Source organism: Calypte anna, chromosome 2 (assembly GCF_003957555.1).
Source record: "Calypte anna isolate BGI_N300 chromosome 2, bCalAnn1_v1.p, whole genome shotgun sequence".
NCBI classification, from domain to species: Eukaryota; Metazoa; Chordata; class Aves; order Apodiformes; family Trochilidae; genus Calypte; species Calypte anna.
This window is the reverse complement of record NC_044245.1, coordinates 45,188,698-45,215,401: the sequence shown is the minus strand read 5'-3', so window position 1 is coordinate 45,215,401 and position 26,704 is coordinate 45,188,698. Positions and strand designations below refer to the sequence as shown.

At 41.8% G+C, this 26,704-nt stretch overlaps 1 protein-coding gene across 2 annotated transcripts in view; it reads right to left on the bottom strand.

The window, feature by feature from the left end:
* EGFR (epidermal growth factor receptor) overlaps window positions 1–13,180 on the bottom strand; it is a 49,447-nt gene extending 36,267 nt beyond the window's left edge. The window contains exons 1-9 of one of the 2 annotated variants that reach the window (XM_030445667.1): window positions 13,162–13,180; window positions 10,905–11,056; window positions 8,908–9,094; window positions 8,100–8,234; window positions 6,270–6,338; window positions 3,533–3,651; window positions 1,771–1,912; window positions 785–901; window positions 96–222 (exon numbers count right to left, since the gene is read on the bottom strand). In XM_030445667.1, coding sequence (XP_030301527.1) covers window positions 96–222; window positions 785–901; window positions 1,771–1,912; window positions 3,533–3,651; window positions 6,270–6,338; window positions 8,100–8,234; window positions 8,908–9,094; window positions 10,905–10,985 — 977 coding nt within the window. In that variant the 5' untranslated portion in view covers window positions 10,986–11,056; window positions 13,162–13,180. Of the gene's footprint in view, window positions 1–95; window positions 223–784; window positions 902–1,770; window positions 1,913–3,532; window positions 3,652–6,269; window positions 6,339–8,099; window positions 8,235–8,907; window positions 9,095–10,904; window positions 11,057–13,161 lie in introns of those variants that run through there. The other variant, XM_030445666.1, reaches the window with a different exon arrangement.
* Window positions 13,181–26,704: the final 13,524 nt, after the last annotated feature.

Below are 26,704 nucleotides of genomic sequence, written 5' to 3'. Positions count from 1 at the left end.
AAAACAAAGAATGAGAAATTGGGAGAAGAATGTCTCAGACTGAATTTCTCCTTAGTCCTCCTCCTACAGCACTAAATGGCCAGTGGGCAACTTACCCTAGAAAGGCAACTGGGAGAATGCTAACGTCCCCATTGATTTTTGTACAGTTTTTGAAGGAGTCAATGTTTGTGGCATTTATGGAGAGGATCCCTTTAAGTTCACCTATTCCAATGCCGTTGCACACTGTTAAAAGATAGACACAAAAGTCAGGGTGAAGTAGAGTGAAGCCCAATCACATAGAAGGGAATGAACAGGAAGATGCCATTAGTTCTGAAAGCACTCCCATGTGGTCAAACATATCACCCTAAGATTAGTTTTATATAGATCTTATGCCTGCTTTTTCTTTTCAACACAGGAAAAAGCACCTCCTGCTTGTCCAGATGTGCAGCTCTGGTCTGTGCATCTCCACATGCAGGCTTTGGCACATGGTCTTGTCTCTCTTTGACCCATTTTCATTTTATTTCCATTGATAATATAATGGGAAAAGCAAATGAAGGAGAAGGCTGATGTGCAGGATACACAACACAACAACACACTTTCTATCTACTGTACTTGTGGTGTCTCCCAGTTGAAGAGCATGATCCACAGCCATGTTACCTAATCAAACCACTTGTCAGCTCTCCAAACTATCTCTGGATATTTATTATTGAATTTGCACTTAATTAAGGTCAGAATTCCACGTACTTTTTCTAATCAGTTATCTATAATCTCAGAGCCCTATTGCTCTATTCCATGGTTCTTATACCTTTGCTGCACAGCCCATCACACTTTTTACACTTCCGAACACCGTTTTCTTCAACTTCATAAGTATCAGTATTGCATGAGCGAACGCAGGAGCCATGGTCTGTCACCACGTAGTTGTCTGGAAAAACAGGGATACAAAGGTCATTGAAATATGGGAGGAATGCGTTGGGGGCTGCACAGGTACTTCAACACTAGGAAGTAAAAGGGGCTCTGAACTTTCTGCGTATTTACTAAAGAACAGGCATTAATTATTAATTCTTAAAAACATCTTTTGAAGGTAGATAGACATACAATGCTATCACCATTGTACAGCGAGGGGAACGGTCACAGAAGGATAAAACAACATTGCCAAGGTCAGGCTGTGCAGCAGTGTCATAATCGGAATCAATATACAGCACCTCTGATCCCTCACCTTCACTCACTCTTCCAGTCTGAGGACTAGGCCAGGTAATGGTCAACCTCAGAAAAGGATATCAGTTCTGTAAGGTAAACCCTCTCGTATATGTAAGCCTTAATGTGTTAAAAACCATGGCCATGGAATAGCATGAAAAAAAAAAGGTAAGCATCTGTAAAGGAAGCAGTGACCACAGGCCTTGAGAGGAAGTGTTTGAACCAATTATTTTCAATCAGTCATAATTAAGAACCAGTTACAAGTTGGTAATCCACAGGATTGATCTCATATGACTTATTAGGTTATTGGTTTTATAACTCTCATAAGATGTTATTTTTTTCCCCATCAAGAGAAAAATGTTCAGAAATCAAAATGTAATGGATAAAAATCAGGGAAAGTGATGGATGGATCCACTTTGAAGTGTCTGGCTTCTTTACCAGCTACTCTCTCATTTTTGTCACTTGTTCCCATAGAAGCTGACAAGAACAAGAAAGTGCCCTTGCACATGGCCATAATGCAGAGGGATGATACAAACCCCTTCCCACCGCTCTTCAGCCTCCCACGTCCTTTATGGTTGCAGCCTGAAATGAACTTACGTGGACACTCCCTCACACAAGTGGCTCCAAAGCTGTATTTTCCATCGGGGTTGACATCCATCTGATAGGTGGTGGGGTTATACAGGACCAAGGGAGGACAAGTGTCCTTGCAAGTAGCATCATCCCGAAACTTGCGACATGCCTATTGTTGAACAACAGCCCCCATTAAACTACCATCTCCTTAAAAGGCAACAATGGTTTTGCATTAGCTCTTTAATAACACTGTAATGAATTTATCTGTTCCCTGCTCAGCTCTAACAGAAACCCCAGGCATCTACAGGGATGGTCGCTGGTGCTTTGAAGGTGAAAGGTTGGGCAATCAAATTTAGTATTTGGAAAAAATGAGACAACGGGAGATTTGCCTTTTCTGAAAAAGAAACCTTGGCACTCTGGTGGAAAGCTGCTGGGATTCACGTGGGAACAGGAGCAAATCTGCATGTCTTAGACAGAAGAATTTTCCCTACAAGCAGTAACCAGATCAAGACAAACGGTACTTTTCTCGGCTGCTTTTTAATAACCTAAATCAAATCAAGTCCTTTCCTGCCGATTACTGACTTTTCTGACTAAATACTAAACTGAAGCCATTACATTTGGCCTCAGGTAATGAACAATTCAGCAAGCATTTATAAAAGACAAGTTGTTTCTTCCAACCTTATTCTGCATAAAGTTAATAATGACTCTATTTTCCCCTTTTTTTTCTCCTGACTTTCCAGATGAAAGAGAATAACTGTCTACTCTGAATCAGTAAAGGCATCATAGCCACACAATTTATAAGGGGACAAGGAATACCCCAGACCAGACTGTGTTTGTAGCAAATACTCAAATGTCACTTAAATCAGAATGAAGTGTAGCACAAACAAGGGCAAGAGTTAAGAACACAGTGTGCACCAACACCCTGAAACTCTCATAGAAAAGCAATGGTGTCCGGGTTTGGGCCAAGATAAAGGTGATTTTCTGACTTGTACTTTTGCTTTCAGCTAAGTCTCTTGTAAGTAGCTGCACTTGCTGAAATTAACAGCAAGTTTCTCAGACAGTGTCTGCTTCCAGGACTGATAACGCTCCATGTTTATAGTTACAGCCAGAGACTGGTGTGCAGAGCCAAGGACACTGCTCAGCTCTGAGGAACATTTTACCCTCCAAGAGGAATAAAGAGGTTCCACCTGCAGCACTCCTTTGGGGAGAAATGGACAAGATAGATGCCAGAATTGACCAAACAGAGTATTCCATCCCATACACATCATACTCAGTATAAATTTGAGGGATCACAAGGGTCAAGCCCTTTTTTTTCCTAAAAAAGCTCCATTTGCTCCTTCTCCTTCCATTGCTCCAGGGTCCCTCAAACACAGTGCTTTTGCAGCAAGAGAAACCCACGAAGAAAAGCCTTGATTTTGAGTCTGAAGTTCAGTGAAACTCAGAAAGATTTTGATTTCCCTTATAAGCTCTTGCTTTGGTAACTACGATTATTACTGATCTGCCTACATGGAGAATTCCCCCTACAGCAAACACTTAGCTGCTCTGCAATGTCTTTCAGCTCAGTGGCCTCACTAAGGCTGGTTTGGCACACCACCTGCAGAGGTACTGGAGACTAGCTCAGGGTGCCATGAAGTTCATCTCCCTCCCACTGACTACCTTTGCAGAGAAGCCCAGGGGCATCCTCCAGGTCAGCATGTCTCAGAGGCCTTCTAAGATGAAAGAAGGCTAGAGGACATGCAGCTGGAGCAGGGGTTTAAGCAGTTCTAGGGGGGAGGTGTAGCATCATTACCAGGCAGTCGCTCTCCCGGGGCCCCGTACAGCCCGCAGCACATTGGTTGTGGCAGCAGTCACTGGGCACCTTTCCCCTGCACCGGCCAGAGCACTGCTGGGCACAGATGACTTTTGTTACTGGAAGAAACAAGGAAAAAAGGGGAAACCATTAGGAGTGAGGAATGTTTAAGCTGTGCTTGCTGCAGTGAGATCAAGAAATCTGGAGTAAAAAGACCTGGCACAGGATCTGTGCAGATTTTCTCCATTTTGCTTGTTTCAGTCTGAAGCTCAGGAGGGGTAAGAACTGGTGTGGGTGGTGTTGAGAACAAGTTGTGTTCAGAACATAATTATCTTGGCTCTCAAGAGGTGCTGGGCACTCTGGTCCCAGCCAGTAAACCATGTCCTGATTAGAAAGAGCATCTAGGTCACTGTAGCATCAATGCCTAAACCAGGAAAAACTGTGGGGTCATTGCATCTTACAGCTGGGCAACAGACCAGGATCTGGCTCCATTTTGTTGAGAAAATCTGCTACTATTAGTCCTAGCTTTGGGAAAAACAACACGTCAGGAGAACTGCCAGGACTCTGTACTATAACTGGAAACTGTACCTCATTGGTGTGGTGTTAAGATTCCATCAGTGCACTAAAAATATTTCTGAAATTTGCAGAGAGGGAAGACCCACTCAGCAAACTGATTTCATATGCGTATTGTATTATTTTTCTTTAGGCGTCAATTCGTTGGCTGAATTTTATCTTCATTACTCAACTCCCACAAGGTTTGCACCAGTGCAGCAACCCAGAGGAAGAACTGGCTCTGATTTAGCTTTTTGCAGGGAAGCAAAAACTGCCTGCAACACTTTGTTGGGAATCAGGAAACTGTCTCCATTTAAATATCAAAGCAGAGAAAATGATAATCAAAACAATTAGAGAAAAAAAACGCAGAAATTAATGGCTTGCATATGTTTGTACCAGAGTCCCAAAATGAGATAGTTTGTTCTCTAAAAAACAATTACTGATTCACAGACCCTGGCAATGGACATCAGAGCATGTTGGCTGTGCAGTACAGAGACTGTTATCAACTTTGCAGTTGGTACAAATGAGTTACAATATTACCAGGAATTCCTGTAAGTCCAAAACAGATGGTTGCTAATTAACAGAAAATTGTTGGAAAATGTAGTCTGCAACAGGGTATAAACACCAATATTGCAAAAATCATATTTCCTCCCTTTTTCCATTACACACTTCTGTATCCAAACTCTATTATTTTTCTTGCAGACCTGTAAGCAAGGTATTATATTTTCAAGGAAACAGATTATTTGCACAATATGCATTAGCTTCTCTGATAGCAACTCCTCCGTTCAACTAGAAACAGAGGAATAAAAGGCACATTGTTTTACACCAACAGCATTTTTATATTTTTTTTTTCATAAGCATCAGCAGGGGAGTAAATAGCTTGTCACTTTGATAGCCATTGACTAGAGCTTCCTGCTGGAAATATGTATCACAGCAAACGTTTATGTTCGCTGAATGAGAAAGATACGTAACATCCCAAACTTTCCCACATAGGGAAATGTGGGATACATTTTCAGCTGGCCAGATTCCCAAATGCCCCAAGAGGAGAGCCAGAGCCTGCAAAAGTTTTTCAACACTCCTAGTCGTTCTCCCAAAGCCAGCAAGAGTTTGTAAGTGCTGGAAGCTTGCAGGGCTGAGACCTGAGGTTTTGCAAGCCCATGAGACAGCTGTGTGGCCAGGGAAGGGCTTTGTGTGCTCAGCCACTCTATGCCTCAAGAGCACTTGAAGGCATGAGCCAGACTGCAGAGCTAACTGAAAATAATCCTAAAGCTTGTACAAAAGAGAAGTTGTATGTTCCTTTTTCCTTAAGCCCTAGAAGCCACACAGATTTGGCCTGATACTTCCAAGAAAGAACCTTAGGTTTAGGTAATTACTTGCAATAGAAAACCAAAGATAAGGTCTTTATTTCATATGCACTGCATCTAGATCAGAAGTCTTTCCATTGAACTTTATACAAAAAGGAAAGGAAAATCAGAAACACTGCATTTCCCTACCTATTACAGAAAAAAGAAATAATGCTCTTTATTTCAGCCTTTCTGAATACGGTATGTATGTACAATATGTACAGGTCCTCTGAATACAGTATGTATTGTGATTACCTACATGAAGGGTAATCTTTTCTTACAAAAGAAATGTACAGGGATTACAAAAAGATGAATTAAAGACAGGAAAAATTGGGTTATGTTGTTGCTTCTAATAGTAGAAATTAATCCCAAAGCTTTGTTAACTAGCCTGCAGAATGGCTCTGCGGGAAACAGCGGGAAGGCAAACAATTCACCATGCAGCTACCGATTTCTCTCTTATATGGTAAAATAACTTAAAGAATAAACGTTCTCAAGTGCAGATGGGAGAAAGCTGTGGGCGACAGACAAAAGGTTCAACGTGGGAGACAGCTGCAGTATTTTCCCTCTGGAGGAACAGCAAATCTACAGGGAAACCACCTTGAGGTTTCCCCTCCAGAAATGGGGATACTTGGGGGGAGCAGACAGAGCCACTTGTGCAGCATGGGAAGCCGGCCACCTCCCCCTGTGGTAAGCTTCAAGGAGCCCCAGCAAGGTGGGATGCAGAGAAGGACAAGTGTGAAACATGCGTCACTAATTTGTGCTTGACAGGTTAGTTTTTCAGTAGATAGAAATTCAGTATGTCAGAGCACACAAGATATTTCTTAATTAATCTGCAGGCTTACAAGTCTGGCAGTTCTGTTCGCCAGGGCCCCAGCAGTGGTCTTCTGTGCAGTTCGGGTGGCATTTGGGACCTAAAACACAAGAGCACTATTTTATGTTCTATAACCACAGACAATATCACATTAGTCACAGTAAGCAAAGATACTCAGCTTTCCTTCTTAATGGATCAGGGGACGAAGCACCGCTATAGCAGCGCCCCAACATTTTGAGAGCTGGACTTCAATTCCTTAACCCTCTGTTCATCTCCAGTTTCCTACGTGCAAATCTCCACACCTCAGAGCAAGTAAGCACAACGCCCAGCCAGTCTAGCTTACGAAAGAGGTATATTTTTCCCAGGAACAGGAATCTCAGCTAGTGCCCGGCTAGCCCTTCTGCTGGAGTTTGCATGCAATGGCAAGTCACTGCCAGCTTGCGGCTGGCCACGTGCCAGCTGCTCGCTACAGGCACATGTAAATCAGTGTTTCTGAACAATGCGGTTCTAAAAAGAAAACAAACCCAACTGGATTCGCAGGCAACTGCCAGCTACTTTGACCACAAAGTAATTCGACTTGTCTGCTTCGCACCCTCCTTCTGCCCTCTGCCAAAAAAATCTTCAGTGTAGGACTGAGAAGCAGATGGGCAATTGATGGAGCACCAGCAGGATGGACAGACACCCCGCCTGGTTTTGAAGGTTCAGTGCTAGGTGCTCTCCCAGCCCTTCCTCTTTCTTTTTTTTCTTCTTATGTCTTTTTCTTAAAGACAAGCAAAGTCCCAGCTAAACAACTTTTTTTTTTTTTTTTTTTTTACATTACAGGATAGGTATTAAAACCATAAAGGGCAGTCTAAGCAGATTAATCTGGAATTCACTACGAGGCATTTCCTAGTAGTTACCAGTGTGATTCTCCCCTCACCCATCAAGTAGCTGAACAAATGCCAATACTTGTCCAAGAGTTAATTGATTTGGTGTGGGACCAAATAACTTTCTTAAAAAAAAAAAAAAAAAAAAAAAAAAAAGTTAAAGGTTAGCATTTCTGTAGTTTTTAGAGCCAAATTCCTGTGCTGACTTGTATAGTTTGCAAGTCCTTCAATACGCTACGGCTCCACAGAAAAATATGTCAACACAGAAGCTGGCTATTAGCTCTCAGGCAATTACACAACTGGAGGAAGATAAAGCAAGTATGTTTTTCTGCCAATTTGTAGTGCCAGAAATGAAATGTTCAGAAATGAAAATAAACTCTCCTTTCCGCAAAATTACTGGGGATTTTACTAGGGACTTGTAAGGCTGCAGGATTAGTTCAGACCCACTCCAAGTATACGCTACATAAAGCTTTTAAATATATGTTCATTTCTCTCCTGATCCAAAGCATCAGATTTATCTGCCTTTTTATCATTAATTTTGCAAGGATAATCTGTACAGCCCAAGACACCAAATTTTCCAGGCACTCAGCTTGGGTCTTAGTGCTAAAAAGGCTTTAAGTTTCACAGTTAACTCCATGAAGCTACCTACACATATGGGTTTTCTATAACAAAGCCTTACATTGTAAACAGAAGACTGCTGGAAACAAATGAGTGCACACTACTCTGAGCTGTCTTTGAGGAACATATACACAGGGTACGGTCTGGAACCAAGAGGAGCTTTCCCAAGAACTGAGTTACGAGTTAAACACCTAACCACAATGAAAATGTACATCTTAGGCCAGCAATGAAGAAATGAAAGGATTTCCCTTGGAACAGGACTTGGTGGTCCTGCATGCAGGAACTGGTGGACCTAAAACCTACTGCACAAAAGATGGGAAGTTCTTTCTTCTCTGAAATGGGGTACCATGTATCATTTTCAGGAAGTTAGTACTCACACGATGACAAGTTGCTTGAAAATTCAAGCACTGTGAGAGGTTTCTTGTTTGTGTCAATGATGTCATTCCAGAGAACAGTGTCCATGTTGCACAGTTTGGGGTTGTTGCTGATTTTAACACCTCCATTTAGAATTTCTGCCATGGAAGGAAAAACAATCGTTAAGTGAAGAAAACTCCCTACGCCTTCTGTCTCTGGTCTAAAGAAAGGGAAACAAACCATGTATATCTTCACCTCAGTCACACTATGCTGAAAGAAAAGGACAATTTGAGTGGCACCATTATTCCTGATGGTGCAACTAACACCACACTCAGATTGATGGATTCTGGAGGGTTGGCTGTGGTTGGATGACACAAAGGTGTGGCTTTCTGTCTGGTACCACCTCCAGAGACCACTGCACTCCGTGGAGCTGGCACTGCTGGTGTGCACAGCCAGAGACCAATAAGACTTAGAAATCATGAGCTCCCACTGAACTTTCACAGAATATGCCAAAACATATGCACTGGGATCAAATAGTGCAAAATAATGAGTGGATGCTTCTTTGCCACTCTGGTGGACACAAACAGATCTCCCCACCCTGTTGATGCTTTGGATTTTCTGGACCTTTCTGCAATAGGAAATTATGAACTTTCTTCATCTTGACTGGCTGGCAGGAAAGCGATTAGGAAACTGGGAAACTTCAATTAGATCCTTTAAAAAAGCAGGATTTATCAGCATATGACTTCGAGAGATCTTCAGTTGGATCCTGACACCAATAAACTCACAGCTGGTCTGCATTACAGGTGCATCCACCTCTTGTCCTCATCTCACCTGACAGCCGTTTCATTGGCAGCTCTCGGAGTCCCTGGGTTTTATTCATGTGGTAATTGGATAAAACTGCCAGGGCATAGGAGTTGTCATATAGCACATTGCCTCGGATGATCTGGAGATTTTCTAGGGGAATGACATCCACCATGTTAAGTGCAATGAGCACATATCCTGCAACCTCCTGTATTGTCTAAGAGAAAAATAAAAGAAAAAAGGTGTTTAATCCATAGTACTCCTCTCAACAAAGTCACTTTCCTCCTCCCACCCCTCCAAGCCACCATCTTTCAATTTTAAGGAATGAGAAACCACTTAACTTCATTAGAAAATAAATAAACCTGAGAACAAACAAAAAGGGACTATGGAGAAAACTGCTGTCTAAGCAGGTATAAACTGATCCTTAAAGCAGCTACCAGGGGGTAATTTCAAAGGTTCAGATGGACCCTGTTCTGTCCCCTTGCAAGGGCAAGTGGGGCTTTCTAAGGGATGCAGGAGAACAGGGTAAGAATGTATGATCTGGAAGCCAAGTGTGATGCTTTCTCTGAATACTTGGCATCCAACCACTGGCCACACAGAGATGCCATCTGACTGAGGCTGTTACACTGTGCTCTTTCCCTTGAGGATCCTCCAATGCTCAGAAGAGGGAAAGATCAGGTAACCCTCTTCCTCTTATTTAATAAATAATTAAAGGACAAAAAAAAAAAAAAAAAGTGAGGCACTGACCCTGGATGAAGGGACTCCTGCCTATGAAATATGTACATTTCTATCTCCTACAGAAATCACCATAAATGAAGAACCCTTAAGCTGTTACTTAGGATATTGTCCTATTCTGTGAAGACTACCAGTGAGGTTTCAAGTGATGTTATGTTTCTAGGAACACAGAACTCCATGGTGAAACTGTGCTTGGGAAACAAAATGGCAGTACCATCATATTTGTAACCTGTATGTCTGGACAATATATTTTCTGATGTTCCTGTTTGTTACTATAATGAATGTTTTTTTCCCCTTTCTTCGTTCCCTGAGAACAAAAGCTCACACAAGGTGATTACTCCTTCCAGATGAGAGGACTGACTTGCTCATTCAAAGCTACCATACAGTACTTTGATATCAGACAATGACTTACCATGTCAAAAAACCTACTTCCTCTCCTGCATCTTTTTTTGGAAACCTCCAAGTCTGATAAACAGGTATATGAAAAGCAATGCATTTGAAACATCTTAAAAAAACTAATCAACCAACCAACCAAAAAACAAACAAAAAAACCCAGTGGCATGCTACTGCAACTGGTGGCAAACTGGCAGTGGAGGAGCAGAGCTGTATCCCTTGCCCAGTCTCTGCTGGTGGAGAATCTGGCTATCTCCATGGCAGACAGTGCCTCTTCCCACGCTGTGGCTGTGTTTTAACATGCATCCCCTGTCTGTTCCCCTCTCAGCTTGACATGGTTGCTCATGCACTCGTGCACAAAACAAAAGTTGAGCTGGATGTATCCTATGTCTCAGCTGCAGAGGATTATCTTGAAAATCACTCAAAGTGTCCATGTGGTAAATCATTGTACAGGACCTGCCTGCTTAGGGTGTGGGTGCTGTGGGCTGGAGAGGCACTCACCAGCATGACAGGGGAAATGACCAGATCTTGGAGGGCACAGTAAAGGCCTCCACAGTGCCATGAGTGGGTGCCATTCACTGTGCTTCGATTTGCTCAACGGCACAACCAAAGCCTTCTGAGGAGTGAGGCAATGTGTAAGGATGCAGTAATATTTATAAAGGAGACGAACACAGGTTAGCAGGTGCTTGAAAAGCTATTTCACCAACTACCTGATTTAGTATCATAGGGTTGATGAGTGTATCCTGCAGCCTACAGGAATGCTGAGATCTGCAATTTCTCTGACATTAGCTATCTATGGCTTAGGATCACTGTAGAATTTTGTAAGTAGCTGATCCTTTGCTCTTAAAAAATACAGCAAGATTCCTTTAGCAGGGAAGGCCACATTGGCTAATGCTAACCTTCAAGAAAGAGAGGTCACGATTGTGCTCCACATATGTAATCTCCAGGTTGCTGAGTACCACCTCGCAGTTGTTGTACATCCTCTGCAGGCTGGTGAAATGGTCTTCCACATGTCCCAGTTGGGTCAGCTTGTTATTCGTCCCTTGACAAACTGTGGAGAAATGAAGACTTCATGAAGAATAGCAAGAATAAGTACAGGGTAAAGACTTGTAGCCCATCTACCTCTTTAAGCACTGCAGTAAGCAAAGCATCAGCAAAGATTCATAAGAAACAAGAATATCATCTTGCCTGGCCCTAATGACAATATTTTAGAGTGCACATGACATTTCCCAGGCACAGAGGTGTACCAGTATTAAGAACTGGTACAAAACTCCATCAAGTTTTCTGTAACATAAAAATAAGTCAGTTCCTGAGAAGACATTGACACAGTGCCATCAAACACTACTGAAAGAGGTATGCTGCCAAGCACCACCAAAGGCAATTTCCCTGAGGACCCATTTCCAATACTTTGGGGGCACTGGGTCTCCATGTAAGATCAGTGGGAGGGAAGAGAACTTTTCTGCAGAACCCCCTGAAGCTACAGTCTGGGTTTTAAGAGCAAAATGAATCTCTGGGCTCACACAACTCTTGACACCGACATACTGGGAATACAGTAGATTCAGGAGATTTCCTGGCATATTAAGCTTTGGTACACACATCCATCTAAGCCTGCTTTGCTTGATGGGGAAGGAAGCAGCTTTTGCATGGCTTATGTTACAACTGAACTGAAGGGCAGGTGGAAGGAGAAGCCTTCTCTGGCACATCCTCCGGGTCACCCGTGCCCATGACCGATTCTGCACAGGCTGGCACCACTGGGACTATACAAGAAAATAGTCCAGCTCAATGAAACAAGTCCTAGAAGAAACTGCACACACTTGGATGTACTTCCCTTGAGATCAAACAAACTTTGAAACTCTGAAGTTGCCTCAGCCATCTTGAGAAAGATGGTTTACTAGGTCAAGGATGATGCAGCAGGTGGAGGGTATGGTTACTCTTGCACTTCTCCATCTCCCATGGGGCTGCTCAGTAAACTAGGTCAAAGAGCCCATCCAAGCTACAAATAATGCAGAACAATAAATAAATAAAAGCATAGAGGACATTTTTAGCTAAAGAAAGCTTTCTGATTTGGTTCACCATCGTGCCCCATGAACTGCTGCACTGGAAACAGCTCAAAGCGTAGGGAGGAGGCAGGAGAACATAGTCAAGAGAAAGAGCTTGCCAGCTTGTGAAGCTGCAGAGGGAAACCTAGACATAACAAGTTCTGAAGTGTGAAGATGCCTCAGGCTGGTCCTCCAAGACCTACTGTCTTCCCCCATTCTGTGAGCAAAGAGCATTTAGATGGCTCTCTACCAAATGTGTCTCACGCCACATTCCCTCCATGAGGCTCTTAAGATTCTCTGTGCAGTAAACAGAAGATCTAGACAAGATGTTAGTTAAAATCTGGAGAGCAAAAAAAGAAAAAAAAATGGGTAGCTTATGATAATGTATGGATAGCACCAGTCAGAGTTCCCTACACGACCTTTTCCCCTCACACGCAATATTTTGTTTGCTCAAAGGGATAAAAGGCCAAATACTTGTTTGCTGCAAAGAGATCTAAGTACATCTGAAAAGTTGCCTTCATCACAGTAGTGTTTACCAAATGAGAACATGGGTTATAAGCAGTATATGCCGAGCAAATAAAAGCCAAATCAATCAAAACATGCTAAACCCTTGCAGCCGTGCTACTCAACTCAGGCAAAGCTACTGAATAATTTTCCAACTAGAACATATGGAAATAAAATGGCCTTCTTGCTTCTGATAAATAATACCATAAGCAATTTTTTTGCTTATGAAAACCATGTACTGAACTGCTAAATGTTATAATTATCTCTGTATAATACTACAGTGTGAGTGCCTTTCAGGTCAGAGGAAAAAGCAGAATTTGCCTTGCTCTGAGTGGGATGTGTATGCTTCAGTGAATGGATTATATTACGGTGTAACCTCTATTGAGCATGACCTCTTTGACCTTCAAAGGACATAATTTGATGCCACAGACATCCATTATATACTTCTGTTTCAATGTATAGCAAAGCCAGCACTATCCATTGGCAGATACGGATACACTTGTGGTACTGCTGGGAGCTGTGCTAGTATGTAACCACCTAACATGTTTCTCATGTGGACATGGCTGTGACACATTTTAGATATAAATGAGGGTAAAAAAACCAAACAACACACCACAGTGAGTGAAGTTTCCTGATGAAAAATTCAGAGTGAGAACATCCCTGGAACAGTAGGGAAGCTGAGATTAAGAACGGAGCTTCAGGTCACAGGCTGATCCTCATAAGGCTTTGCTCTTACCTGTGATGTTAATATAATAAAAATACAGTCAGTCTGGGACGTTTTGACATAGAGAGGACAACCCAGGAGGCTGCCTGGGCTCAGAGCTGAGAGTGGGGCTGCCTGCAGGCAGCTGTGGGGCTCTCCTGCTCCATCCCAGGTGACCTGCTGGATGCCCAGAGTTCCAGGCCCAAACCAAGAAGTTTGCAGGGCAGCACCATGGGATACCACTGCAAAGCATTTTGTTTCTATATGTTGTTGCTCCTAGCTCATATGCTGCACTTCTGAAATGCCAAAGTACTGTTGATCTGATATCAGTTACAGTACTACCTTAACAGCCTACAAAAAGGCAGATACTGATGAAATGAGCCAAAATGTTGAGCACTGTGCAAGACACTGGTGGTGAAAGAGATGTAGAAATAGGCACAATACTGATAGTTGCAAAATTGATGAATTTTAGTGCTTATGGGAAGTGCAGGGTTGGATGTCCTGGATATTAAAATCCTCTCTCTGTCCCCAGACATGCTTGCTCCCCTTCTCTGCCTTGAAGCTGGACTTAAAAGGAGTACTTCTAGGTGATGAAAATGTGTTGACCCTCTGCAACTCCCTGCTCCTTGGCCATTTTTTTCTTGCACAGCTCAAAGAAGTGGAGTTGTCCATCCAGCTGTAGCACTAATTGACTGTGTTCTCCCAAATCCATATAAACTCAGATTAAACAAAGTGGTCTCTGCAGCAATTGCCTTGATACAAGTGAAATCTGTTTTGATCTTTTCCCCAGAAAATCTGATTACTGAAGTTGCAATTCTGTCCTGCATACTTGTCCTAGACTTGAGAAAACCCTGGAGAATGATTTGAAACTAAATTATCACCAATCTCCAAATCATCAGCTGTTTCTGTCCAGGCACAGCCTGTGTTAGTTCCCCTGTAGCTCTGACAGACACATCAAAACAGTAACTTGCAAAGGAAATTTCAGGGACATTCAAGTCCATTTCCATGCTTCATATATCACTTACAACTCTATACACCCTGGCATAATAAACATAGATACTTTTTCTGTAAGTTTTCCAGCCATTATGTGATGGACATTATGGACAACATAAAATTTGAAGACAAGAGATATTTGCTTAATCTGTCAGGACATTTATAAATATTCCTCTCTCCTAACTCATTGTTAGTAAGTTCACTTGTGATTTCTTTTTAGGAATTCATGGAAAAGCGATACCTTCCCAGACACTTGGTCTAGATTCAAAGATGCTACTCAAAGCCAAGGAAGAATGTCACTCAATGTCCCTGCTGCCCACAACCAATTCAACTTGATCACAGGGTGACAGAAAAACCTTTCAAGTGAACTGGAATAATTTTGTAAGAAATACTTGAGATGGGTCTTTATGGACAATCACGCCATGCCAAAGCCATGTCCTCCACATGGGGTGTCCCAGCCATATACTCTGCACCTCCACACTCCTCCCTAGGAGGAAGACTGCTTTCTCCTCATGAAGGCTTCCACTGACCTTCACAGAATGGGGCCACAGTAATAAAATGAAGATCCTTGTGTCATTCAAGCATGCATCTGTACATCAGCTATAAGGGCAGGTCCTGTATATTGGGTATTTTTTTTAACCAAGCTCAAAGCATTCCCTTACAGCGATTAAATAGATACCCATAACCTAACAGGGAAACCAAAAAAGTGCAGCTACTACTGTCAAATGACCAAGATAATTTAAGCTTGCAAGGCATTCAAGCTTACAGAGAAGTACTAGAACAGACAGGGCATTTGTCACTATGACTAACCTAATTTCTGATAAAAAGGCAAAGAACCATGCAATGCTTTCCATAAAGAAAACAAGGTATAAAATATTAGAGGTTGGAAAAAGAAAGCAATGTTTGTATATATTTAAAAAAAATATAACCATTTAAATTGAAACATTTCATACATTAATCAGTTCCTAAACACTAGAGAGAGATGTGAAGGAGAAATTTTGATATTACTGGTTGTGTGTTTTACATACTGACTGAGATTTTTAAGAGGGAGGAAAGCCCTCATTATACAAAAACAAAAACCAATCCACTGCAACAAGCTGTGGATATCAGTATCTCTTCTACAGCTGCATGCTGAGGCATTCAGAGGGGAAAGCTCAAGCTCTGGGCTAGCCCACCATGTACTTGTAGATGCTCCAAATTTACACCACTATCTGCAAGGGAAGAATATGAAAAGTGTGGTGAGTTACAGAGATGAATTTCAACTTTTTAGATACACTGGGAACAAAACAATGACAGAGCTCTTAAAAACACTTAGATAGCAATTTTAATTGCAAAAGTGACCAAAACTTAACACCATAGCAGAGAAAAAAGAATATGCCTTAAGGAAAAACTTTCCCAGATGGTTTCTGATTTCTATTTACTTGATAACAGCAACTTTTCCAGATAGATCTATATTTAAATTTCCCTTGCTCCATTTAGGAGCAGACCCTTTCCAATGTACAGAATTGAAGGGATGGAAACAGTGTGACAGCTGGATGGACCAAGTGCTGGTGAGTGCCTTCCCCTAAAAGAATAAATTATAACAAGAATAATACAAATGAACTTGCTCTTGAATGACTCCAAAGTCAGAGCATTTTTGACAACAAGGGATTCAGATTTACTAATTCCCTAGGGTGGCTGTTGTTTTATTTCTCCACATCATTTACTAATATTCCTATTTTTCATCTCTATTGTCACTATGTAATTCACCATGTATCTTCATTAATCCTTCAGATTAAGGCCAGACTGGGATGTACTGAAATCAGTTTTTCCCCTGGCTTCAATGTGAACTGGATGGGGGATTTAATTCTTCTCTTGCAGATAATGGTGTAAATTTGGGGCATCTACAATGACATGGTGGGCTAGGCCGGGACTGGGGCTTTTCCCTCTAAATGTCTCAGGATGCAGCTGCAGAAGAGATACTAATATTTCCTGTAAATACCAGCAGAATTTTGAAGAAATGGGAATTGTCACCTTGCACCTTTCTACAGTTTGGGGAAAGGTTGATTTCTAAAGGTGAATAATCGATTGCAATCTTTGCAGAGGGTATTTCTATGGGGTAGTGAAAAACAACCCTGCTATAGATCAGTTTTCTTCTGATGGCTTTTTTTATCAGTGATCTGTAAGACATCAAATCACTGCTGGGAATGCCTGTGGATGACACAAACAATGCCATGGTTCTAAATAATAAAGAGGGACAAGCAACCCTCACAGGCTGCTTCTTATAATTTCAGAAAACAAGCCCTCTGGACAACATTTAGTAGAAATACAGTCAAATGCAAGGCCTTACATTTGCAGAACACATCCTAGACAGAAAACAGGGAGCTAGGGTGCAATGGCCCTGAAAGGGACTGGGGGATTAAAAGAGGTGACCACTGCATCGTTTCTTCAACAGAAAATCACTGTGGTTGGGAGCATCAGTAGGAAAATGACAAGTGAGGGGAGGCAAGAGCCAGTGCTGGAATGTCCAGGGGTGCCCCAGCCACCTGAGCATGGGGGCCTCTGCACTACAGGGCTCTTCTCTCCCAGCAAAGCAGGTGCCACGGGGCACAGCTCCTGCTCCCAACATCCCCAGGATGCTCCAGCTGGGATTCACCCCTTCAGCCCACCTTCCCACCACATGGGCAATGGCTGCAGTATGACTTTGCCTTGAGTTTTGCAGGCTATTTATTGAGAGGAATGGCTGGAAGTCAAGCTCCTCAAGATGGAGCTGGGGTGCTGTTGCCAGACTGTTCCTCTGACTGGCAGCCTTTCAGGAGGCTGCTATAAAGGAAACCAAGAGTTTGTGTGGGGCTTTCTCTGCTGATCTGTTGCTCAAGGTTAGTGGCCAGGTCTATCACAAGTGCAGTCACCAATGAATTCAAATGTTCCTATGATTAATTAGTGAGGAAAAAGGGTCACTTCATATCCATTGACCATACACACACGATATACGCACAGAGATAATAACAAACAGTTTATATATTTTCTACACAACACTTAATAAATTTTGTACAGAAAACTACACAGACACCTTCCCTCCCTTTTTAACCATCTTCAAAGAAACTCAGGCCAAAATGACTGTGTTATTGGAAGCCAATATCAACTTTGAAGTCCTCTCCCTCACCCCCCAGAAGTTTCTCCATGTGAGCTTGGCAGAGGAGGGTGACCAGCTATAGATTTATCAAGACCAGGATGGGCAAAGTGGTGAGTTCATGCCACAGCTTGCCGTTTTTAGGGCCACAGTTTCCTACCTACAGTAGAGACAGACACTGAAAGTGGATGCTCTAAGGTGCCAAATGTGTCTCTTTGAGTCAAAAAAACCACCCTCAGCTTAGACATCCAAGCAGTGAACAGCCCAGGGAAACATGAGTGAATGCTACGGAGAGGAACAAGATTTTGGAAACCACTGTGGGATAAGGGAAAGGCAGAGTGTGGTGTATTGGTAATACAGGGTGGAAGTACTGCCATCTCACTTACACTGGGTCTTCCAAGAGAAAGCATCTTTATGCTGTGTGAAACCTAAACACTGAACAAATTAAGTTTGTCCTGTACCGTGGAAGACAACCACAAAAAAGACCATGAAAGGGAGAAAAGACACTGGGTGAGTCTCAGCAGGCTCTGTACTCTCCAGTGGCTTCCCCCAAGAATGGGCCCACCAGGTAGCACAGGCTGACACCCCATGGCTGCAGCCCTCCTGTCCCCCACCTTCACACACTGACACAGCTACCACACCAGTCACAAAATAACTTTATGCAATTGCAGGGCAGAGCCCAGGAGCAGGAGAAGGGTCATCACACAACCCCATTCATGCAAGTTCAGGGCTGGGAAACCGCTCGGAGAAACACAACGGTTCTTGGCATTCAGAGTGAATTTTGTATTGCTGTGTTGCTGCAAGTGGTGCTAAAAGCCTGCACAGAGTGCAGCAGCAAGTAGCTGAGACACCTTGCATGGCTCACAGACAGAGCCTTTAATTTGGGGAGATGTGTGGCATTTTAAGATTTACATTGGGATATTTAGGAAAACAAGCTGACAACAACAGATACATTGGCTTGTGCTCTGGGATCTAAAAAAATTACATTCTTCATTGGTGTTCGTTCTGGCAACATCTACAAAGCAGAAGGATTTTATAGCACAATAAAAAGAAACTGAAGCTGTGTGCCCATGAAAACGTGAGCTTCTAGTTACATCAGCACTGAACTGTTTAAAATTGTTTAAAAATGGGTTGAGAAAGCAGAATTAAAAGCATTAAACTACGCTGTGACCACTTTACCACATGGGAGTTCTCAAGGCACTGAAATTGCATGTATCTTCCAATGAAATCACATATTTTTCTTTACTTATATTAAATCAAGTCTTATGTCGAAAGAAGCCATGGTGCTCATACAAGAACTTCTGAATCCCTTGAGGTGTAAATTCTACGTGAAGACTCACACACTGACTCAAAAAGGGCAAGAGAAATAATTTACATATGTTTCTAAGAAGAAGACTAAAAGCTTGCTATCACAAATGCAACACATTCCTATTTTTTTACCAATAAATAGACATATATACATATGTAGCTCTTCCAGATGAGTAGACTGACATCTCTAGAGACTGCAATCTATCTGGGGAAGTGCAGAAAACATAACAGCATCCATGCAAGTTTTGTTCACTCTCTTGCACCACTCATGGCCACCTTCATGATAACCCCACCTACTCCGGGCACAGATGTCCCAGCAAGTGTTGCCAGCATCCACAGTGGATGCTACACCAAACCTCTGGGCCCAAATAGCTGCAGGACAGCATGATGTTTCCTCCAAACCTGTTCTAAAGCAAGTTCCCACCTCACACACATTCAAGTTGGAAAGCTACAGTCAGAAGGATTTATACCCCAAAATTCTTCAGGAGACATCTCGTCCTTTAGGAATGAGATTGTCTTCTCAAGTGAGGCTAAAACCAGACAAAAAAAAGCAGACAGGACTAAGATATTTGCTGCTTCAAACAATAAAGGTACTGTTAGGATATCTGTACTAATGTAGCAAATGTCCTGTCAACTAACTACAAAGTACAAGTAAAAGCTGATAAAAAGCTTTAAAAGCATGTCTCCAGCTTCATGGGAACAAATGCTACAGTTAAAACCTCCATTAGGCCTTCCAGCAGAAAGTAGGGTATTTGCACATGTTCACAAGCAAGCAAGTTAATACATGCTGCTGGGTTTGAAAAGCCTCCAATAATATTAACGCTTAAAAGGAGTAGCTTAAGAGTAAGTATTAAATGTAAATGAGCTCTGCATCACCTTCTGATCTTCATTTAAAGCTTGACTAAAACTCAGTGGAAAGACTGCTATTGAAACCAACAGGGTCTGAATCAAGCTTTTATTTCACTTAATTTAACTGTGAAATTCAATAAATGAGGTAAACAGACTTTCTACCGCCCTTTTTTTCTGGAAGGAGGAGAACTGCAATTACATTTTGAAAGCACAGCTAAAAAGCCACAAAGTGATTTAACAGCACCTGGATAAGTTTTGAAGATGAAGACCAATTTATCTTCAAAAGTCTGAGAAGAAAAAACACAGAATTTAGTCGTTGGTACTAGAAATGTTGCATGTTACAGCAAGTGAACTGCTTTTAGAGTCAGGCTTGTTTAGCAATAGTGACTCTCAGACACATTTATTCCAGATTTTAGCTCTGTGAAGAAATGTAAACAAGTTTGTACATTTTAAAAGGTACTTGAAATGCACCATTACAGTACATTACATGCTGTTCAAACTCTGCAAAAGCTCCCTCTTCACCTCCTGATTTGCACGGTTAACCTTGGCCATGCAACCAGAGCTAGAAGGCAGGCTGCCTTCCTCACACTGTTTCCTCTTCTTCATCAAAGCAGCATTTCCATGGCATAGTCCTGAGCCCAGAAATTCTGCAATCTGAACTCCAGAAGTAAAATGTTATACTGGATAAACCTCTGCTAATGCTCTCTGAGCTGTACCTACGGAGAAGCTGTTCCTATGTCCTAAAAACCAGATGATGGAGTGCATCTTTTTTTAAAATTGGTTTTAGAATAGGGCCCCAGCACAGGTTTTACTTGTCTCTGATGTTGCCAAAGTAGCCCTTCCACTGCCTTATGCTTCTTTTCCCCCATCTCTTTAAAATAAACATTTCTGATTCTGCATTAAATATTTTGTGGCCCAGACATGCAATGGGTTGCACAAAAAGCCTGTAAAGCAACTGTTACTGAGACAGACTTTTGAGGGCCCCTTATTTATCTAGTCTTTCAAAACACTAATAAAAGAAATGTATTCACAAACGGGTTTTCTTTCCTGAAAAAAAAAAAAAAATCAAAAGCTAAGACATCATCCAGTACTAGTCTTTTTAGGTCAAATTATTAATTTAAATATACTCAGAATTTGTGGCTGTTTAAAATCATCATGAAAATTAATGCAGCTGCTAATTTTATTTTTTCTTACTCCTTTGTCCCCAGTGTTTGAGACATTGTTTTATCTTCCTCATGGACCTGCTTTAAGCAACAACGCTTGCAAAATGCCGTGCAGCTTTCTCAAACACTAAAAAAACTTCATGCAAATATGAAAATAAAGAAGACATGCAGATAAGGATTTAAAAAATCCATCCTTACAGAAATGCCACAAACCTACTTTAATGCATTCTACTCCTTGTAAGAACAAGGTTCCAGAAAGAAATTGCTCCATCAATTCAGTGAAGGGGGAATAAACATCACCTCTCATACAAAAAGCTGGTAAATTAACTACAACCTAAGCTACAGCACAGAATGTAAAAAGTTATCAGTAGCAGTTGGTTGGACTTGCTTATCTTTGCCAAAGATGTCTTGGGGGGGGGAGGAAAGGAAACCTTTTACTAGTACAGCATAGTTCATGTAGATATATGAAAGCTTGACTGTAAAACTGATTCATTCACTCCTGTTCCCATCTGCTCCTCCATCCCCATGATGTTTCTTCTGCAAAAGATTGTGCTTGACTATTTTGACAGATGGAGAGGTTTTTTTAATACTCTGGGTTTGGTGGGCTTCTTTCTTTTTTCCCCACTCTCTGAATAGAAATAATTAACTTTGGTCTTTTTATGGTATTTCAGCACATCAGAAACTTATTTGGTCCCTGTGTAGTGAAGTGATTGCCTATTTAGGAGCAAGAGGAGGGCAAGAGAGGGTATACAAGCTTGGATGTACCACCATCGCTCCCCCACATGCACAGAGGATATGGCTAGGAAGTAACAGGATGGCTCTTAGTCCTCCACAAAATGAGGTTTTTGTTCTTTTCGTTTTCTAGAAGAAAACAGAGGAGAAAAGAGCCAGAAACATCCTAGCATAAACTCCAGCACAGGAACTACTGCTGTGAGGCATCCCAGGAGAATTGCAGGAGGATGGCCATTGCTTATCTGTTAAGTACATACACTGTGTTTGCACTTAACCACTCAAACACTGCCAGGAGCCTCACATCACAACTGCATCTGCCTAAGAGAACCACTGTACTTCGTGTTCCTTGCACTTCCTTGCCTTCATTTATCTGCTGTGAGAAGTTTCTTTAGCAGAACAGGAATCACATTCTAGAAGGCTTCTGGTACACTGTGCATAGATGCCTTTTTTATTCCTAGGCTGTTTCTTATGTGTAAATTTAAAGAAATAAAGACTTGGTAGAGTAGCAAGCTGGGAAGAAATAACAGGCAAGCAACGTTCAGATATGAGATCCTTAAGCTTTCAAAGGCTTTTACTGAGTACTAAAAATATAAGAAAAAATTATGCAAGGCAGGCACTTACGAATCTCAGTTGAAAAAAAAAAAAAAAAGTCACACTTAGTTTTCCACAACATGACATTAACTTTGGAAGGCTCTGGCTCTGGCCACTGCTTCCCAGAAAGTTTCCAAAATTGCAAAATAGTCACCTTCTGAGCAAATACACACATCACCCTGCCAACTCTCCCACCCCACTGCAAAGCTACTCCTTATATTAAGTAATTTTTGATGGCCTTATTAAAACCAGAGCCATCTTATCTAGGAAAAATGAACCTAGCAAGTTTTTAAAGCTGTAGGTCAGTTTGTCTGCCTTTAATGCATTTACCAGTCTCTCATCTCTATCACTTCATGGAGGAGCTGTAGCTGCTCTTGGGAGCCTAGTAAATCACCTTGCTGCAAGCAATGAAATGCTACCAGCTTCAGAGAACAGTAGCTTTGTGTTTCAGCAGCTTTGTAGTGCCCTTGTCTTTCCTTACCCTCAAAAAACTTGGACAGCAACACCCATCTTGAACAAATCAAACTATTCCTTGCATGGGCTAGGAAATAAATTTAGCAGTGCTGAATATGAGATGGTGGTGTTACACTGGATTGTATGGCCAGTCTCAAAAAAATTAATGAAAAAAAGCCCCTCTTCCCCAAACTAGAAATAAAGATCTGCATTTCAAAATCTAGGTAGAGATTTCCATAGTAGGAATAGAAGTTCAGCATGCAAATTATATGGCATGCAGTAGGAGGCAAATAACAGAACTGGTTTCCAAAATTTCCTCTTTAATATGTATAAATGCTGTTCAAGCATGATGAAAAATTCCCAACCTACTAGGTCTTTGTGAAGAAACTTCCAGAAGGAATGAAAGCACAAAGCTTCAAAAAAACACCAAATAATGTATTGATATCAATGCAGTGTTAGGGTATCTCAAGAGTCTGTCTCACTCCAGGGTGTCTTTACTTGCACTGTGCTGCAGTACCTCAAAGAGATCTCCTGATTGTTAAGCAGAATGCAACATAGCCTTAAAAATAACAGTGGTAACATGAAAAAAAAAAAAAAAAAGAAAGATGGGCTTAGAAGTGACAGAAACCAGCTGCTGGCTGATGCATTATATGCTCATGCAGTTTAAAATCTCGCGAAAGGTTCTGGGACAGGAGTTGAGAAAACCCATGGGAAAACTGGGCTTGTGATTTGAGTATGTTCTACAGCTATGGGATGTGTCTGCTGTCACCAGGTTTGCCTCCGACAGAAGGGCTTTGTGTTTTAGCTCTCGGATCTCATGACAAAAAATTACTGAATGCTCTTAGAGCTTTGCCAAAATAAGTTTCCATTGAAAGTCTCAAAACAGTCCATGGAAAGTTTCTGCTGTACTCCACTGAACTCTCTTAATGAATGGCAATACAGTTTATCCTTGTGGGAAGAAGCTCTACCAGCGTGCACCTACTACAAATAAAGTGCTACTAACACAAACCAGAACAGAAAATGTGGGTCCAGTAGTAACTCCAATGTGGTTTTTAGGGTGTTTGCCTTCTCTCCATACACTGGAGCCAAAAGTTGCACGGAGGAGTTCCCCAACTCTTGCAACTACAATTTACTTGATGTGACTGCAGGACATCATACACTGCAGGACATTGGTATGCAGCAAAATACTGGTTTTCTGAACCCTCGGGATTGAGCTTCTGTTCTTGGGAGGAAGGAATCCTACCCAAAAGAGTGAGGATGCTTATAAACAGCAAACATGCTTTTTACTTTTTCCTAATCACACGTATCTTCAAGAATGTGAAATTGTCTGCTCTTCTTTTTCCATTTAATTGCCTTTATATCAAGATGTGACTTTCAATTAGCAAGGTTTTATGCTTCAAGAATAAAAAACTCATATGGTGGAAAATCTGCATTGGCCTAGATCAGTGACCATGTGAAGATCTTGTTGCTGAGGCTTTGAATGCAATGCTGCATTTTAAACTTCTGCCTTACTCCACTCTGTTTAGTTTTAAGCTCTTTTTTAGACCTCAGCTTGGTTATAAATAATCACATCCTGTACTCCATAACTACAAGGCCATCTCCTGATGGAAAACTTTTTGTTGTGGTCATTATGTGAAAATTTATGGAGAGGTGACAGCATTTCAAAAGCAGTGATAAATGTGCACATCTCTCAGACAGGGCACTGAAAACTTAATTTTTACCCATATTTTAGGTCTCTGCTATTAGGTCTCTTTGGTCTAACTGCAAAAGTATATTATTTCACTCATTCCAAGTCCTTATTTAAAGTGTTTCCTCACCAGTGATTTTCAGCCTGTGCTCTGCATCTCCCTGGGAGTCCCTTGACTATTTTCACACCCATGAAAGGTAAATAATGAAAAGCAGGCTCACATTTACTAGACAGAGGTCTGTGCCACATCTCCCTTAGAAATACTGTAGGTGTCTGCATACAGAGCAAGGCTGGAAACCATTGGTATGCATAATCCCACACCAAATGTACTGTGAACTCCTTCAAAGCAACTCCTTCAGCTGCCTTGTCCCCCCACAGCATTGGACACACACATATATGTATACATTTGATATACATAATATCTTAAGTGGCTTCATGAAGCCACTGTAAGTCTACCTGAAGTGTTGAGAAGTGAGACTAAGCTTGCAGTTTTAGGGCTTGGAAGACAAGTATAAATTATCATTCCATAGGTAAAGAGGATTAACATGCCTAATTATGATTAGAAATGGAAAAGCCAATGTGGGGAATAAACAGCTTAGATGCTAGAATGTCATCTCTGCTCCCTTTAACCATCACAAGCCCCTGGTGTCCCTGCTCACTGACCCCATCGATACTCCCATGAAGGCTCACAGCTGCAGAGCTACCACTGCCAGCAGCCCCACTCCCACCGGAGTATCTCAGCTCCTGTGGAGATAGGTTGGCTTGGGAAAAGCACATTTTATTCTCAGATAGTGCTGCATGGTCTTTATCACATTTTAATAGATCTCTTGTTCAGGAAGGACATGCATAAGCAGACTACAGAGGCAAGGTAAGACTTAAATTTACAACAGTAGGCTATTTTATATCCTGTAGAGCTGATATGTATACACACACACACACAGATATATATATATGACTGAAGTTCTTAAAATTAAAAAAAGTTTTAGTATCCCCCCTAATAACCCGGTGTCAAAGAGGAAATAGTGCAGTAACTATATCCTAATCCTACCCCATTCCTAAGATGAAGCTTTACATCCTGACCCACATAAGGAAGCCGACATCTTCTGAATGCACAAACTCTTGATTGACCCCGAGGGTAACAACTCCCAGCAACCAACAAGATGCTTTTGAGAGGCAGGTAGCACACCCCAAAGGGCTGTGCCCCTTGCCTGGAGGGTCCCAGCCCATCCCAGGCTCAGGAAGCACACATCACTCTCAGGCAGAGCGCTGCTCTCCCAAAGTCATGCTCCAGCAGCCTGGGCAGATGCTCCTTAGGGCTGCCCTGGGGCAGACAGGAGGTATCAGCATCACACACTGTTTTCCAAGCTTTCCTTACGCTCTGTGTGCACAGTGCCCATCAGTCTCCCATATATCCTCGAGTGCCAATGTGTACCCCAGCAAACCCTCCCCACCGTGCACAGGCTTCCGCCAGCCTCCCCACAGAGCTGCTGCTATTTCTTCCTCTTATCTTCAACGAGTGCACGTAATCAGCTTCAGTTTATACACAGCAAGTGAAGTTTCAGATCAGATGCAGAAACACCCCTTTAACTAACTGTACAACGAGAGTCCCCATGCTGAAGAGACAACATTCTGGGCAGGGCTCTGAAACACTTTCAAGACAGCAGAACAGAGACTGGATATATTTTACAGTGATATATGATTCTAACACATCCACAGCTGGGAACGAAAGCCCATCCTGTCTCCATTTCCACAGGAGTCTGTAATGACATAACCCAGACACTGCAACTATTTCCTTGCTACAACATGAAAAGCTGCTTTTCTTGCTCAACAGTTGCTTGGAAGAAAAGGAGGGGGGAAAAAACTACAGTTTTTTTTTAACTGTTCCCCTGTGACAAATGCCCAAGTCAGAAAGTGTTGTTATTATTTCATAGCACTAGTCTCTAACAGTCTGTTGCTAAATAAAAGCAGTTGGCATATTTATCAGTGACTTAAAAAGGCACCTTATCCTCTACAGCACACTACCATGGCTCAAAACAAAGCATGATTTCTTCAGACAGTGTTTTTACCTCTAGGGTCATGCTCCTGTCTTGATTAAGAAAAAAAAAAAGTTTTTTTTTTCTCTTATTTTTTTTTTTTTTTAAGAAAAACACAGGACTTTTTTTAGTTCTGAGGTATTCACTACTTAACACATGCTGCAAATACATGACAGAGCAATAAAGAGAATTTAATAGCCTGAGAATCTCTTGCTCAAGAGGGGTTACAAGGTCAAAAGTTACAATGTAAGCTTATAATTTGGCTTTGACATATAACATACGCTTTTTGAGAGCCTTCTAATTGCAGGAAACATTTCAGGTTTGCAATCTTACAACTATTGCTGGAGACTGAGGTATTTCTCCAAGTTGATTCACTCATGTGGAATGTTAAAAATTGAAACGTCCTCTGAGCACCTTATATTGGCACAGAGTGCCTTGGTGAGTGTGCAGTCTCCATGGCTTTGGACAGCTAGGGAGACATTCCCAGCCTCCCTGGAAGGGTTCTAGGGGACTGTGGCAGTGATATCCTATA